Source organism: Chlorocebus sabaeus, chromosome 27 (genome assembly GCF_047675955.1).
Source record: "Chlorocebus sabaeus isolate Y175 chromosome 27, mChlSab1.0.hap1, whole genome shotgun sequence".
Lineage (NCBI taxonomy): Eukaryota > Metazoa > Chordata > Mammalia > Primates > Cercopithecidae > Chlorocebus > Chlorocebus sabaeus.
Window position 1 is genome coordinate 28,521,053 of NC_132930.1, and position 18,464 is coordinate 28,539,516.

The 18,464-nt window shown below is 38.4% G+C and overlaps 1 protein-coding gene across 2 annotated transcripts in view; it reads left to right on the plus strand.

Annotated features, from left to right (window-relative positions):
* The window catches only part of ADGRA3 (adhesion G protein-coupled receptor A3), a 135,396-nt gene that overhangs the window by 74,938 nt on the left and 41,994 nt on the right, over positions 1 to 18,464 (plus strand). For both annotated transcript variants that reach the window (XM_008017754.3, XM_073012491.1), the window contains 4 exons: positions 2,591 to 2,755; positions 4,815 to 5,016; positions 5,991 to 6,146; positions 17,595 to 17,756. In XM_008017754.3, coding sequence (XP_008015945.2) covers positions 2,591 to 2,755; positions 4,815 to 5,016; positions 5,991 to 6,146; positions 17,595 to 17,756 — 685 coding nt within the window. The remainder of the gene's footprint in view (positions 1 to 2,590; positions 2,756 to 4,814; positions 5,017 to 5,990; positions 6,147 to 17,594; positions 17,757 to 18,464) is intronic.

Here is an 18,464-nt window from a genome sequence, read left to right on the forward strand (position 1 = left end):
AGTAAGTAGATTTACTGTATAAGTCTATTTCTGCAAGTCATGCTTACATTTAAATTGTGTATAGCAATGCAAAAAAAGTTAATTCTAAGGATAGCAAGTTAGCCTAACATTTTTTTTTTGGTAGGGACATTGGACTGATGTGAAAATCTTTCATGTGAAGACCGAGACAGTTCTTTACCTAGATTTTGCCCCAGAATAATAGAAGAAAGAAATATGTGGTTACTGCATTGGTTAATCTGAGACTTCTACTGATTTTTCATTGATCTCCCCATGTCTTTGATTCTTCATCAGTAAGAAACAGCATTTTTCTTAAGAGTTGAAATTGGAGCTACTTCTTTCTTTTTAAATCTCCAAATTTGCTGCCTTGAGGATTCCTGAAAATTGTATTCCAGTGATTGGTTTTAGACATTAAGTGTATTGCTAAAAGTTATCCAGGGAACATTTACAGATTTGGAGATTGAAGGGGAAAAATGTAGTAAGAAAACGAGAAACACTCCGTTATAGTGTCATACTTTGGGATGCTGGACTTTGGACAGTTACTGTGGTACAAAGCAAGTACTGTGTGTAAAAGTCATTGTAGAATAAGAAATGAGCATCATTGTCTAGTCCAAGTCTGAGGTTAGATTAATTTTAGAGTGTCCAACAGACACACATATTTCATTAAGAAGTAGCTGTGGTTATTTAAGAATACAATAAAAATTTTGTTTCAAATTTATGTGTATTACTTTTTTCAAATGGCTACTAAAGTATTTGAATATAGATAGACATTTTGGGGATTTAATTTAGTAATAGAAACCACCATAGGTATTTTTTTGAGCTGAGAAGGGGGGCACCATGTAAAAGTTACCATGTCAGTGAAGGTTCTGTGAAGTAAGACAGTGTCTGGGAACTTCTGGATTAAGGAATGATTTTCATTGCCAGAATATACTTCTTCCTAGTTCAGTAAAGCCTTATAAAGTAGAATGTTGGACAAAGTTAAATTTAATGTCAAACTCTTTTTTGTGTCACTCTATTTTAAAAATATTAATTACAGTGTGTTTATTTTTCTAACTTAGTAAAGACAATAAACATTATCTTTGATGATTCATAATATAAAAGTGTCTTGAGCCTTTATTAGAACAATTTGCTGTAGCCATCAATGATTTAGGAGACTGGACAAATGTGTATTTACTTCAAGACATAATTTTGTAAGTTAATTAAAATGATACATACTTTCTGTCTAATTATTTCTTATCATTTGTGTCTACATAATAGCAATGCATACTAGGTCCTGTGGGGGAAATAAACATTAATTGAAGGCTCTGACATTTGCTCCTTAATTAATAGGTTTTATATAAGAGAATTATGATTTCATCTTGGAAATTGGATTTACTGACAGCTATTTAGAAATACAGCTGTTTTATGAATTGAAATATACCTTAACATGGAAACCTTTTGTGAAAGTATTAATTGGTAATTTACTAAATCTTTTTAGAGAGGCAGTTGGTTTGTTTCTAGTGTAACCCTTTATATTTTACCTTAAACATATTCTTAAATATGTAAAATCATAATCTTCTTTTTTCTTTTCTTTTCTTTTTTTTTTTTTTTTTGAGACGGAGTCTCGCTCTGTTGCCGGGGCTGGAGTGCAGTGGCGCGATCTCGGCTCACTGCAAACTCCGCCTCCCGGGTTCACGCCATTCTCCTGCCTCAGTCCCAGCAGTAGCTGGGACTACAGACGCCCGCCACCACGCCCAGCTAATTTTTTGTATTTTTAGTAGAGACGGGTTTTCACAGTGTTAGCCAGGATGGTCTCGATCTCCTGACCACGTGATCTGCCTGCCTTGGCCTCCCAAAGTGCTGGGATCACAGGAGTGAGCCACCACGCATGGCAATAATCATTTTTCATGTTTGAATGTTTTCTTCAGAATCTGTGAAAAGGGAGATGTGACTTGGAAACTTCTCCAAGTTTTGCTAAAGAATGTACGACGATGTTTCTGCCTTTGGGCTTGCCATTCCTTTTTTTTTTTTTTTTTTTTTTTTTGTGAGACAGAGACTTGCTCTGTCACCCAGGCTGGAGTGCAGTGGTGGTCTCTTGGCTCACTGTAACCTCTGGCTCCTGGGTTCAAGCCATCCTCCAGCCTCACTCAGCCCCCCAAGCATCTGGGATTACAAGCGTGCGCCACAACACCTGGCTAACTTTTTACAATATTGTTAGTGTAGACGGGGTTTCGCCAGGCTGATCTTGAAGGCCAGGCTGGTCTTGAACTCCTGCCACCCAGAGTGCTGGGATAGCTTGCCATTCCTGTTCTGTAAAGTGTTCTGCTCTCCCTGTTTCTGCAAGGAGAATTCTCATGCATCGTATAGCATTGCATTTGATTCATATATCTCTTACTGCCCTGATCGTGTATTTTAAAGATCTCTTTCCCTTTTTGCCTCGACATTGAAAGATTTAAAGGAAGGAGTCATTTTTTAAAATCATTTTTATGTAGCAAGTGCTTACCTCACAATATACATTCAACACTATTTGCTAAGTGAATGATCGAGACCCCTTATTGTCTCCTTTTTTTGCCTAATTCTGTTTTCTCTCTTTTTAAAATCTTTCTTTATGCAGTGCCCTAACCATTTCTAATATTCAGGCTGGATCTACTGGAAATTGGGGCTGCCATGTCCAGACCAAACGTGGTAATAATACGAGGACTGTGGATATTGTGGTATTGGAGAGTTCTGCACAGTACTGTCCTCCAGAGAGGGTAGTAAACAACAAAGGTGATTTCAGGTCAGTGTCATGGAAAATACTGGGAAAAGTTTCATTTGCCCCAGATCCTTCTGTTGTCTAAGACACATGATTGGTTTCCTATCCTGAGTAACAAAATTTGAGCACTCTGCATGTCTGAGGACTACCCTTTAGAATAATTGTCATGCGCGTCCGTGTGAAGAGACCACCACACAGGCTTTGTGTGAGCAATAAAGCTTTTTAATCACCTGGGTGCAGGTGGGCTGAGTCAGAAAAGAGAGCGAAGGGAGATACGGGTGGGGCCGTTTTATAGGATTTGGGTAGATAAAGGAAAATTATAGAGTGGGGGTCACAAGGTGCTCAGTGGGGGAGCTTTTGGAGCCAGGATGAGCCAGGAAAAGGAATTTCACAAGGTAATGTCATCGCTTAAGGCCAGGACCGGCCATTTTCACTTCTTTTGTGGTGGAATGTCATCAGTTAAGGCTGGGCAGGGCATTTGTACTTCTTTTGTGATTCTTCAGTTACTTCAGGCCATCTGGGCGTATATGTGCAAGTCACAGGGGATGCGATGGCTTGACTTGGGCTCAGAGGCCTGACAATAATGATTTCAGAATCACTTATGGAGAGGAACAAAAGGGGTGCTTGAACTTTATCTCAGACCTGTTGATTTAAGAATCTCTGAAAATAGAGTCATTTTTAACAAATGGTTTTGTTATATAAGAGCCATTGCCCTAGGGAAACATTTGAGATATTCTGGTAAAAGAGTACAAAATTCAAACAGGTTAAATAAGGTATTTTCTGTGTTCACCCCCTTCCCCCCCACCCCCCAGCAATGGCCCTTTTATAGATGAACCTTGGAAAGTTTTATATTCCTCAGGTACTTTTCACTACTGGCGGTTCAGTAGGCATCATAATTAGAAGAAACACATATCTGATTTTCTCCCCTTGTTCAGTTCTTCTGGAAATCAAGCAAGAAGGACTTTGGGAAATGAAAACTGTTGGGTAGCCTGAAATTTGGGGAGCCATGGAATCCCAGGTGGGGTTTGTTGAGCTCTGTTAATCTAAGCAAAGGGAGTTATTTATTTATTTATTTTAGTAGAAAGTTTAGGATTTGCAAGAGACGACAACTTTTCCCTTAAACTCTCTTTACTTTCAAAGGTGCTTTGAAACATCTTTAAATATCTTATTTACTTGATCTTATTTATGTTCAGGGATTTAAAAAATGAGTTTATAGTTGATATAAACAAAGGGAAATATGATATTCTTTGAAGCAGCAGAAAGAGCGTTTATTACCCAGTTTGCATTGTCTCTGATGGGTTCAGTTGTCACCTCCTCCCTGTAACCTCAGTGTTTCAAGGGTGGGAAAACCCTTTGGTGTTAATCTTTTAAATCCAAAGCGAAGAAGCAATAATAACATCTTTGTCTCAGCTAGTTCGCCATTGCTCTTCTTATAAAAATGATTCTTGACATCAATATATGGAAATCAATATTTATTATTGCCAATGGATAAGTCTTTTATGTAAATTAAGTATTGATCTATAATATTATTTAGAATACATGCTTTTAAGTGAAATATATGATATTTGGTAATTTTGTTATATTTAACATCTTTTATCAAATAATCCTAATATGATATTTACTATTGTAGATTTTCTATTTTCTCATAGTTTTGATTGCTTTACGTTTTAAAAAATAGAGCAATTAAATGTTTATAGATCAATGAATTATTTATCTTTTAACACTCCTTGAGATACTATGCAATTAAATACCCACTGCATTAATAAGTTTTAGTTTAGTGTTGCTTGATGTATTTATGTGATTTTTGAAGTGAATTCTATTTTGGTGTTACTAATACTGTAATTTAGTGGTTCCCGTGATAAGCATCAACAGTAACCTGTATTAAACATGTTGAATTTCATTCTCAGTCTTGGAGACATAGAGCTCAAATAACAAAGGTTTCTCCCAGCCCAGTTTTGATGACCCTTGTCAGGGTTGTATTGACATGACATGTTCTCATCTTTGATTTTTTTCTCTGCCATTATTATTCTTGATGTACCTGTGTCATTTAGAGTTTCTTGTACTATTTTGTCTTCATCTCTAGATGGCCCAGAACGTTGGCGGGCATTACTGCATATCTGCAATGTACGCGGAACACCCATGGCAGTGGGATATATCCCGGCAACCCACAGGATGAGAGAAAAGCTTGGCGCAGATGTGATAGAGGTGGCTTTTGGGCAGATGATGATTATTCTCGCTGCCAATATGCAAATGATGTCACTAGAGTTCTTTATATGTTTAATCAGGTAACTAGAAAGTCTTCAAGTTTACTTGGGTTGTGGAGAAAACATGGTATTCACACCAAATACATAAGGTTTTTTTTTTTTTTTTTTAATACTAGGCAAAACATAAGGATTTGGTGTTTTTACTTTAGTTGACTTAACTGTCTTCAGGATCAGGTCTGTCTTAACCACTAGTCAAGGCCCTCTACGGAATCCTTCCTTTCCAGTCACCGTCTCCCTTTGTGCCTTTGTTTGAATATCTTTTTAAATCTGTATCCACCAGACAGAATCCTAACCATCCTTGAGTTCACATTGAAATTCACCTCTTGGATTCCTTTTATAATCACTTTGTTGAAAGCAATCGCTTAGAATACTTGAACTACTCACGTGCTTTTTGTTATCTTTGCTTCTATGCATCTTTTTAAACCTTACCAGACTCTAAGCAAGTGGAAGATGGCTTTTGTGTAATGTATTTTCTTTTGCCCCTTAGCACCTGGTAAAAATCCTTTTGCAATGTTAGGTGCTAAGTCAGTGTTAGAGTCAGTAGATAGACAAATGTAAAACATTACTGGCAGTGCATGGCAAAAAAGGTAAGTGCCAAATAAGTAGTTGGGACTCTTATGCAGTAGGAGTTCCAAGGGAGGTACTGATCACTCCCAGCAGGAATTCTCAGGAAAGGCTTTATTAAGCAATTGGGATTGAGGTATGTGTAGAAATTGGATAGGCAGAGAAGAGATAGATGGTGCAACATGTTAACCTCATGTATTTTTATGTATTATTGTATTTCACCCCAAGCTTGAAAAAATTTCCCTCCAGTGAGTTTCCATTAAAATTCCGGTTTTCTTAGATTTGTAAAGCATTTTAAGAAGGCCATGATGAGTAAATAATAAAGTTGTTTAATTCATTGCTGTTTTGAAATGCAGAGTTAAAATGTCAGGACTGTGTTGATCATTTTGCTAATGACCATTTTGTTGATCATTTTTGCCTTTGAAATGTAGATGCCTCTCAATCTTACCAATGCCGTGGCAACAGCTCGACAGTTACTGGCTTACACTGTGGAAGCAGCCAACTTCTCTGACAAAATGGATGTTATATTTGTGGCAGAAATGATTGAAAAATTTGGAAGATTTACCAAAGAGGAAAAATCAAAAGAGGTACTTTTCTAAATTCAGATTTGTAGCACACAGTGTCAACAATTGGTAGTGTGACAGAGCTCAATCTGTTTATTTTAAGGCCTGTTTATGTTTGTCATATTTGAACTAAAAGCACGCTTTTAAATTTCCAGAATTTTGTTGAGATACTTCTGCCTCTTCTCTTATAATGAACTGTTTATTAATGGGACCAGGAGAGGTGAGCTCTCAGTTCTTGGACATTAAGGTCCAGAGATATAGCAGAGGTCGCTGGTGAGGAAGCAGTGTTCTGCCTCCACATTGTGGCTTAGGCAGGGCTGCTTAGCTCAGCCTGCTGGATTTCTCTTTTCCACACACCCTTGCGCTCATCTGTTGTAACGGGAGTTTTAGTCACCCAGATCTTGTAGTAAATTCCTTTTAATTGTCCTTGTAGTGTCCTAGAGAAATGAGAGGATGTTTAGGCACTTTTTTGAAATTCAAAATGATTGGAATATATAAGTTTTAAAAATGCAGTGAATTCTAAAACTGGCGTATTTTAATCTGAGGGGACCACATTGAAACCATGATATGCTTGTCCACATGATATTTTTTAGAGGAAAAAATTGACAAGCACAGTTTATTTCACTTGTGTCCCTGTGAAGAGACCACCAAACAGGCTTTGGGTGAGCAATAAAGTTTTTTAATCACCTGGGTGTAGGCGGGCTGAGTCCGAAAAGAGAGTCAGCAAAGGGAGATAGGGTGCGGCCTGGGCCGTTTTATAAGATTTGAGTAGGTAAAAGAAAATTACAGTCAAAGGGGAGTGGTTCTCTGGCGGGCAGGGGTGGGGGTCACAAGGTGCTCAGTGGGGGAACTTTTGAGCCAGGATGAGCCAGGAGAAGGAATTTCACAAGTTAATGTCATCAGTTAAGGCAGGGACCAGCCATTTTCACTTCTTTTGTGGTGGAATGTCATCAGTTAAGGCAGGAACAGGCCATTTTCACTTCTTTTGTGATTCTTCACTTGCTTCGGGCCATCTGGTCATATACCTGCAGGTCACAGGGGATACGATGGCTTAGCTTGGGCTCAGAGGCCTGACAGTTTACAGAATGAATGAGCAGCAAATTAATGTTTTGAATAATTTTCAAGGGGCACAATTATTATGTTCTTAAGCTTTACGTTTAAAGCTTTGTGAGAACTTTATATGCACAATTTCTTTTGTGATATAATCACTTATAAAGAAGTGAATTATAGAGGTAGAGGGAACCTCAAGCAAGTGGTAAACTGAAGCCCACGCTTAGGTTAGGGCAGGCCTGGAAACACAACCCAAGATCCCTGACTCATCCATAAGAGTTCTATAGCATCACATTCACCTTCTCATACAATGTGGTCCTGACTTACAATTCTAAAAGTGCTCTGTACACAACTGTGGGGAAACACTGGGCTAAACAAAACCTGCATATTTCTTTATGTAGAATTTCTCAGATCTATTAATATTGCTAAAATGTAAATAGTAAGCCTTGTTTTCCTAAATCATTCTAATATATTTTTATATCACATATACACAGACTTATCTATCACATATATATTCTAATATATTATATAATATATATTTAGATATATCTAATATGTGTATTATATATTTATATATCTAATATAGATATATTCTTATATACCATATATTTTATTTGTATATCTATATTAGATATATAAGATAGATATCTACATATTATACATCTATATATCTAATATAGATATATTCTTATATGTAATATAAGATATATATAAGATATTGTATATAATATATGTAAGAATTAGTATCTTGCTCTGGTAATAAGTTTTTGGAACTGTGACCCTAGTGCATTAGGCACTTTACTTGATAGGATGTAGTTATTAAAGGAAGGAAAATACATACATCGTGTATAAACGGGACTTAGGCAGACAGGCCACCTCACTTGTCAGCCGGATAACATTTCATTTGTTTTCTGAACTTCAGGGACCATGGTTTTCTAATAACTGCTCCTGATACTTGATTGTGTCTCCAGGGCATAGCCCACTTTCCTGCAGTGAATTTTCCTTGTACTGGGAGAGGCCATTTGGATTCTGGCTCTGTGATTAATATTGTGCTCCATCGTTGCGTAAGATGACAGGTTAGCTGCCCACAGGATCAGCAGTCATTTCTAGTAGCAGGATGTTTCTAGTTACTAGAATAATTGTAATGACATTTGGAATGTGGACATGGAAGAACATTCGCCATTGAAGAATACATGTTTATGATGTGACCCTGTTTTGCTCACCCCTCAGCATGAGCAACGTGGTGTCCAGAGGTGTATGTTGAACTGTTTGCCAGTGTGTGGAAGAATGGTCAGCTGTGCTGAAGGGTTCTTAGGTGGAAACATCATATTGAACTGGAAGTAGACATGGTTTCATTAGTTATTAATTAACCACGGGCTTATTCTTCATTTTTCAAATTGGGATGCTGTTTTCTCTGTATAATTTGAAAAGTGTATGTGCACAAATACAGGTGAAAAATTTAGCAAAATAGTTGCAAAGCTTGGATATAATTTTATTAGGTTTTGAAATATAACATTTTTCTGATGTCAGAAGCTAAGAAGGAAGTCCTTTTAAACAATCACGAGTGCATCAGTTAGTTCTGTAAAAATGTATTGTGAAGAAGATTGCTGTCACTTTTACTGGTTAACATAGGATGGAAAAGTTGCAATTATCTTTGGAAGCAAGTGATGGCAATTTATTAACTGTCAGCACAAGAAACAGGAAAATATTCAGGATTGAATAATTGAGATATAAATGTAATAATATTGCATGTGATGCAGTGACTGACATACAGTTCTCTGGCAATTTGAGCCACAGACCATAGCTTTCACCATTTATTAGAGCAGTGAAAAAAAATTAGGAGGCTTAAGGGCTTCATTTTAAGTTAATTACCACAGCATAAAATTATGCCAAGTTATCCTAAAATGCACCTAGCTTAGAGAAATAATTAATTAAATTGATTTTTGTGTTATGACTGAAAGTTATTCTTTTATGGGTGATTTCAAAGCTAAAGTATTGTGGGGGAATTGCTTCTTAATCTGTGATTGAGCCTGGACAACACAAGCTGGCACTTTGTTGTCTCAGGATAGGCATTAAAAGCTATCAAACTGCCAGATCTAAGTGATGTGTTTAGTGGATCCTTTTAAAAACAGTTAAAGGTTGTCTGTCAGGCAACAGAAGTGTCTGTTATGTATTTACTAAAGTGATTTTTGTTATGAAAACAGTATGCGTATTCATTTTATAAGATGGGAAAGTTAAATATAAAGATTAGATCTGGTGACGCTTTCTGGCACCCTTATTGTCTCTTGTTTTAAAATATGTGAGTGCAATATGCGCCTTATACTAGTTTTTACATAGATTTTTACAAATGTGTGGCTCTTTCATTGGTTTTAAAGTGTCATCGCTTCTGTATTGACGGTTATGATTCTTTGGTATTCTTTTTTTTTCTTGATCTTACTTGCCAGACTTTTCTGTATTATTAAGCTTTTCTAGGACATTATTCCTAAAACTTGACCACACATCAGAATCACCTGCTGGATTTGTTATACGCAGAGATTGCTGCCTGAGCTCCCCCTCCCTGCCATTCCCAGTTGCCATTTCAGCAGGTCTAAGTGGGTTCAGAGAATTTGAATTTCTAGTCAGTTTCAGGTGATGTTTCAGGCAGCATGACTTTGACACTGGCTTTGAGAACCCCTGTAGCATCTCCATTTTCTATTGTTGCTGTAATTTTTTTTTTAGGTAGGGGGGGGTTAACTTTTTAAGAACTTTTTCTTGGAAAATTGAAAAGTATAGGAGAATATTATCATTAATACCTATGCTATACTTCTGCTTGGCTTCGACGGTGTTCAACACAGCAAGCCCTCACGGTCATCTATAGGTTCTTAGAAACTGCAACTTTAAGTGAAATGATATATAATGAAACCAAATTGACCATATGCTAATTGATGTAAATAAGACTTATAAAATCCCTAGAGATCATTTCTGGTCAAAAAAATATCACCAAACTTCTAAATAAAGACCCCAGACATTCTAATATTAAACATTGAAATAAGTATGAGCCATACACATATTTAAGAAAGATTAATAAAAACAAGACAATTATTTACCCATTGTGTTAGTTTTCATGCTGCTAGTAAGGACATACCCGAGAGTGAGTAATTTATAAAGAAAAGAGGTTTAATTGACTCACAGTTCAGCACATCTGGGGAGGCCTCACAATCATGGCAGAAGGCAAAGGAGGAGCAAAGTCATGTCTTACATGGCAGCAGGCAAAGAGAGAATGAGAGCCAAGTGAAAAGGGAAACCCCTTATAAACCCCCTTATAAAACCATCAAATCTTGTGGGACTTATTCATAGACAGTGGAGCAGTCAAATCTTAAAGCTCCAAAATGATCTCCTTTGACTCCACGTCTCATATCCAGGTCACACTGATGCAAGAGGTGGGTTCCCATGTTCTTGGGCAGCTCTGCCGCTGTGGCTTTGCAGGGCACAGCTTCCCTCTTGGCTGCTTTCATAGGCTGGCGTTAAGTGTCTGTTACTTTCCCAGGTGCACAGTGCAAGTTGTTGGTGGATCTATCATTCTGGGGTCTGGAGGACGGTGGCCCTCTTCTCACAGCTCCACTAGTTGATGCCCCAGTAGGGACTCTTATCTGGGCGCTCCGACCCCACATTTTCCTTCTGCACTGCCCTAGCAGAGGTTCTCCATGAGAGCCCTACCCCTGCTGCAAACTTCTGCCTGACATTCAGGAATTTCTATACATCCTCTGAAATCTAGGCAAAGGTTTCCAAACCTCAGTTCTTGACTTCTGTGCACCCACAATCTCAACACCATGTGGAAGCTGCCATGGCTTGGGGCTTGCACCCTGTGAAGCAACAGCCTAAGCTGTACCTTGGCCCCTTTTAGTCATGGCTGGAGCAGCTGGGATGCAGGACACCAAGTCGCTAGACTGCACGCAGCACATGGTCCCTGGGTCCAGCCTGTGAAACCATTTTTTTCTCCGAGGCCTCCAGGCCTGTGGTGGGAGAGGCTGCCTTGAAGACCTCTGACATGCCCTGGAGACATTTCACCATTGTCTTGGGGATTAACATTCAGCTCCTTGTTGCTTAGGCAAATTTCTGCAGCCTGCTGGAATTTCTCCTCAGAAAATGGGATTTTCTTTTCTATCACATTGTCAAGGTGCAAATTTTCCAAACTTCTATGCTCTGCTTCCCTTCTAAAACGGAATGCCTTTTACAGCACCCAAGTCACCTCTTGAATATTTTGCTGCTTAGAAATTTTCTTCTGCCAGATACCCTAAATCATCTCTCTCAAGTTCAAAGTTCCACAAATCTCTAGGGCAGGGGCAAAATGCTGCCAGTCTCTTTGCTGAGACAAAACAAGAGTCACCTTTGCTTTAGTTCCCAACAAGTTCCTCATCTCCATCTCAGAGCGCCTCAGCCTGGACCTACTAGCCTCTAGGAAGTTCCAAAGTTTCCCAGATTTTCCTGTCTTCTTCTGAGCCATCAAACTGTTCCAACCTCTACTTGTTACCCAGTTCCAAAGTTGCTTCCACATTTCTGAGTATCTTTTCAGCATCGCCCCACTCTATTGGTACCAATTTACTATGTTAGTCCATTTTCGTGCTACTAATAAAGACATACCTGAGACTGGGAAGAAAAAGTGGTTTAGTGGACTTGCAGTTTCACAAGGCTGGAGAGGCCTTACAATCATGGCAGAAGGCATGGAGGAGCAAGTCACGCGTTATGTGAATGGTGGCAGGCAAAGAGAGAGCTTGTGCAGGGAAGCTTCTCTTTATAATACCATCAGATATTGTAAGACTTACTATCGCAAGAACAGCATGAAAAAGACCTGCCCCCATGATTCAGTTACCTCCCACTGTGTCCCTCTCATAACACGTGGGAATTGTGGGAGTTACAATTCAGGATGAAATTTTGGTGGGGACACAACCAAACCATATCACTAAGTGTTGGTTGATTGGGGGCATTAATGAGAAAGGTCTAATGTATCCTTAACTGTGATATTTGCTTGCTTCTGCCAAGCGCCAGAGTAGGGGGGCTCACTTTAAACTTAATTCTTAGATTGAGGTTTTTAAGAACACAAAAGTGGTATAAAGGACCCGTTTCAAGGTCAACTTGTGTTTGCAAATTGTCATAGAATAATTTTTTTTTTTTACCTCCTTCTATCTCTTGCCCAGGTCAAGACAGGCACATTTTCTGGCTCTCTGCTTCCATGAAGCTAAGTGGTTGCTGGGTAGACCTGATGCTGCAGGTGGTGTCCTTTGAGTTTCTAGCTTTGTAACTGGGGGTCTTCTTCTGGTACCCTGTGTTGGCATGGCCTAGGCTCTGTGTGGAAGTCAAAACATACCTTGTGGTCATCAGAATTCAACCTCAGAGCTCTTCGGATTTCTGCTGTTCTTTGGCGACTGCGTTTTGGAGGAGGCTCTATTTTCCTACTTCTTAGTGATGCATTTACAAAGATAACTGTTTTCCTTTCAGCATTTTTCACTTTCTGCTGGGGAGTTCTCCAGAGTACTGAGTCCTCTGTACTTCTAGAAAAGGAAATGCACATACGCCTTTGTAATCTCATATATTTCAGTAACACCTTAGGGTAGAATCAGTATTTGGGGATATTTTATCTTTTAATATATGAGATATTTACAGATTAGCACAATTACAACTAAATTTATGGTTCAGTTTTTTTTTTTTTTTAAGTTTTGAATGTGTGGACTTCATGAGGATCAAGCATGAGACCTGATGGTAGACACATCATCGCTCCTGAAGAATTATGATTATTACATGATCTGAGAACTCCTGCCACGCAATAGTCTTCTCGACCTCTTTTCCCCTTCCACCCATTTCTTCAGTTCCTCCACTGTTACCCTCATCCTCATCATTCTCTTTACTCCTATACCTCAGTAAAATCAGAGCTTTAACCTTTGCCATAACCCTGATGATGATCACAGTCAGACTCTTGTTGAATAGCAAATGCTTACCTAAGCAACCTGCTGAGAAGCCTGCAGAGGTATGCCGTGGCCAGATGTGAGTTAAGAGTGACAAATACACTTTTAAAACCTGACTTTCAGAATACAACAGTTCCATCATTAATCAGTGTAATAACATACCTTGAAATAGGTGTGATCCCAATAGTATACTTAATTTGGAACCAGGAGAACGTCGTGAAGACTACTTGAATTTAATAGGATCAGCTGCTGCAATGATGGTGATGTAGGTTCCTCTGTCATCTCCAAAACCATTGCTCCCCTTATGCATGTGTCTGTTAATTCTTGCTTTTCTGGTTATTAGAGTGAACAAAAGTGTTCCTTTGCTGCTCAATGATTGAAAATGTAAATATGGGAGGGCCTAGATCATTTGGCCTTTCTCAAAAACTTCATGAATTGCTTAATGTATATTTTTACTGGGTACGTGAAGATATTTGTCTTCTGCTTTTTTTTTTCTTTCTTTCTTATTTTACTGTGGAATGAGATGTTCTGAGCACTTTTAGAGTTCTTGGTTCCATTTTACAAATGAGTAAACTGAGTCTCACAGAGGCTGATGTGCTCAGGGACATCTAAACTTGTAAGTGACAGACTTGAGATCTCAACCCAGGCGTATTTAACTCCAAGGCACATAGATATTATGTCTTCGGTGTTAAAGACTGTACGTTAAATATCATCAAGTTTAGTTTGTGTATTATCTTGTATATTAATATAACATCAGAAATTTATTAAATTAACAGATGTTTTTGACCTAATTTTGATAAAACCTCCAAGCCATTTGTATATTAAGAACATGAAATATCCTGTCTCTTACAACATTTGACATTGAGCACTTTCATTGCCATTAATGTGGTGCATTTATTTCTTCCCCATTTTATCTTTGATAAAGTCCATTCGCTCATGTTTTCAGTTGGTCCTCCACTTTAGTGTGACAGGTGCAAGAGCAGGTGGAGGAGTCCTTCTGACCCTTTTGTGGCTGGAGTGGCCTTCAGGGAAATGAGGCCAAGGAGAAATCTGATTCGTTTTCCTTATACTGGTTGCAGTTTTTAAATGAGCTTTGTGTGTCAGATTTCAGGAATAGTTTTTTTAATCCAGTGTAATTTTTCATGCATTGTTACCCCTTTTGTGTCACTTTTTGCCACTGTGACAGATTCAGAGCTACTTCTATAACCAAGCTACAGAAGCATATAACATTTTCTGATTATCTGCTCTAGGGAATGTTTTGGCAACAAACCCCTTTCCTCCATTCTTAGCCATGTGGAGTGAAATAGTGAGAAAAATAGCTTGTTCTCAACTAAAGCAATTACTGTTGTTAGCCCTGTACCTTCTTAGAGGTATTTGTTTTTTTATAGTTACTAACAGAAGTTAATTTCTGTATTACTAGCATTATCTAGCAGGACATAGCAGTAGTTCTTTGATCATGTAATAATGATGACTTTTTCAAGAGAGATAATGTACTCATCAGATCTCATGTCAGGTCCCCATAAAATTCCTACATTTAAAACTTCAAAGAAATATTAATAAGTTTAGTTGTAACTTTGCTAATCTGTAAACACTGCCTATATTTCAGTGATGCCTTAGAATAAAAATCAATATTTTCATGTATTTTAAAGTTTTGCATCCAGTGGGAATTTTATTAATATATATGATAGCCATAAAGTGTATTTCACCATGTTATCTCTTTTACCTCTTTTATTTTTGTGTAAAATCTTCAAATGACAGTAAGTCAGAATAATAGACAAAATCTTAACTAAGTTATTCCAACTACTGTGAATTCCCATTAAGACTTTGGACTTATTAGTCTAGCATCTGTATAAACGGCAGATGGACAGATTCAGTAACTGAATAGGAAGAGTCAGTGCCCTTCTTTATAACTCCAGAAGTAGAATGACATTCACCCCCGTACCTGTTTGTTAGTAGGAACATGCACTACGATGCTAATGTTCCCATGAATCCTATCAAATGAACCAACTGAGGATTCTACAGAGCTTGATTACAGGCTCTTCTTAATTATTTGTCAGTTTATCATGTTAATATCTTCAGTTTTGGGGGAAGTACCCCTTGAGAATGTATTAGTTCATTAAAATAGGTGTTTGGATTAAATTTCATTACTCTCTATCCTGTATTCCTCTGCACATTGCCTTCACAGCAGTTACCATAGTCTAAATCACTTTTTAAAAATGGATTTATATGCTTGTTTTGCATTTCCTTCACCAGACTGTAAGGTTGAAGGTAGAACTTGTTTCTTTCTTTTGCTGTTGTATCCCTGTTGCTTCAGACAGTGTCTGGCTCACATTGGCCCTCAATAAATAGTGAACAGTAATCATGAACATTTAAAATGAATATTGATACATATCGAATACATGGACATTGATAACTGTTGGTTTCTCCATCAGCTCTTGTACTAGTGAATAAGGATATAAATATAAGACATTTTGTTTTCTCTACCCTCAGGATGTTTACATTGGAAGTAAAATAAGGAAAACGTTGTGATACATTATGGTAAGGGCAGTAAAAAGTCGGAAAACTTATTTTAATAGGATCAAGCTGGGAGAAAGTGGTACTTTACAGAAGGTCAAATGGCAGTTTAGTTGGATGCATTGGTCCTGTTTTTATGTGAACACAGACATACAGACAACCCTCCTACTACTTCTAGAGTCTATCATCTTAAAAGAGAGGCCAATTTCGGGATTAAAACAGTAAAAGCGCCAACATTTTTTGAGTGCTTGCCATGTGCCAGGCACGGTTTTAGGAACCTTGTGTTTATTATTGGAACTTAATCTCCAGAAAGATAGGACTATTATTATCCGTACTTATGAATAAAGGAAGCGGAGATACGAAGAGGTGAAGTGTTCAGGCTAGGTACTCATGGTCAGCATTTGAAGTCCTGTTCTCATCTATGTATTTACTGTGGTTGCCTCATCCCATGGTTCCAGGGTTGAGATCTGGTGGATTTCCAAAGGCCTGACTTTTTTGTGAAGTGAACCAGGGTGGGTTGGACTGAACTTCTTCCAAACCCTATTCAGCCCCCATAATTATACATCGTGTGAAGTGTATTGGATGCAAAATGGGATTGAAATTTCAACGGAGATCTTCTGGGATGATCAAAAGACATCTGTTAAGACAGCTCTGGCTTTCTGGCTTTGCACTGGGGCTTAATGCCTTTTAATGCTCACTTCTTGATTAGGGACCCAGCCAGCTTGCAAATTCTGTGATACTACGTCTGGAATGTTTTTGTTGTTGTTTCTGCCACACATCTCCCTCTCGTGAACGTTTTGTTCCATACAAAATCCTCTTGACACCCGTACGTCTCATTAGCCCTGGATGATTCAATTTATTTCTCTCAGGTGAGACGTCCAAGTTATAGTAAACAATAGTCAGTTGACTTTTCAGTGGCTTTGCCTGACAGGTGTTTCATCTGTAAGTTACGAAGTGAGCGAATAAAAGTCTGATAAATGAAACAAGTAAAACGAACAGTGGAAGAGTGCATTTATTTTATTGTATTGGATCTTAAAAGCGTTCATTGAGTTGGGAGAAAGGGAAGACGCAGTTCATTCAAGGTGTAGGAACCCACATGTGCAAGGGGATGGGGGTGAGATTATACAACACCTACAAGGACCTAGCAGTAGCTGGGCATCCCTAGAATGTTGAACATGTGCAGACTAAAGAGGTGGGCAGTCTTTCTTTCTTTTTCTTTCTCTTTTTCTTTTCTTTTCTTTCTTCCCTTTCTTTCTCTCACTCTGTCACCCAGGCTAGAGTACAGTGGCACGATCTCAGCTCACTGCAACCTCTACCTCCCAGCTTCAAGCGATTCTCCTGCCTCAGCCTCCCGAGTAGCTGAGACTACAGGCATGGGCCACCACGCCCAGCTAATTTTTTTTTGTATTTTTGGTAGAGATAGGGTTTCACCATGTTGGTTAGGATGGTCTCGAACTCTTGACCTCAAATGATCCACCTGCTTCGGCCTCCCAAAGTGCTGGGATTACAGGTGTGAGCCACCACACCTGGCTGGCAGTGTGTATTTCTTAATAATAATAGTTTGATTTAAGCTAATGCATGCACAAAAAGGAAGTGTTTATAAATGGTTTTCTAGATGAACAGTCAAGATCTTTTTATTCTGGTATTGTGTGACTTCCTTTCCTTCCCTTTAATTAATCCAATTGCCTTTCTTTTCCTCCATTTGAGATACCACCTGGCAGTATTTCCACCAGTGATGTGGTGGCCACTTCCTGTGCTCTTTTGCGCTAAGTATTACTAAATGGCTATACTTGAATGAACTGTTCATATCTGAAGATGTTTTCATGAGAAACAAGTAAAGTGCCTGTTGGGTTCTCATGTGGAATTTGAGACTGAAGGCCAATCTCACTGTCTCATTAGGATTTTGATTCTACGAAATAGTTCATGGTGCTTTTAAAGATCTTTCTTTTTTCTCGTGAACCCCTGCTAGCTAGGTGACGTGATGGTTGACATTGCAAGTAACATCATGTTGGCTGATGAGCGTGTCCTGTGGCTGGCGCAGAGGGAAGCTAAAGCCTGCAGTAGGATTGTGCAGTGTCTCCAGCGCATTGCGACCTACCGGCTAGCCGGTGGAGCTCATGTTTATTCAACAGTAAGTGTAACATTATCATAGACTCCTGGGGAAAAAGTGCATTTCACACAGCTCTCACCCGAAAGAGATGGGTCTCTTCTCTATTATGGGGTGAATATCTTCTCTCACTGCTGATTATACAGAATTTCTTCCCTAAAACATTTTATGAGTTAATTTTGCTTTTGAGTAATGTTTTCTTGGGAATTGGAAAATACTTTCTTAATCCATAATTTGAATGTTTATCACCATCTAATCCACTGAAACTGTTTCTGCAATAGAAAATAAGAACACTATTGTATTGCCCTGCTGGCACGTACCCATGGTCCATCTGAGCTAATATTCTGTTCTGGGCCCTGAAGGATATTTTGAGAGAATGTCTGATTGTTTGCCCAGGTTTCAGTCTCAGAAGAGAACTGGGATGCCCTCCAACATTTGTGAAGCTATTGGCATTTTCAGTCAATCCCACTCTTGGGGTAATGAGTTATTAATAAATAATGATCACTCAGTTACACAGTATTAAACATTACTTATGCTAAATTGAACTGTTGTAAATTTCTCTATATACTGCTTACTTTTTCGTCCTAAAAAGTTGGTGAATACAGTAAATAATGTGATATTCCCTTTGCTCTGGTCCTTAATTTTCATTTCCTAATTGTTTTAGTGGGCTGACGTAGTGTAGAATATTCTACACTTCCTCCTGTGATTTTACACAGTTCAAGATTACTATTT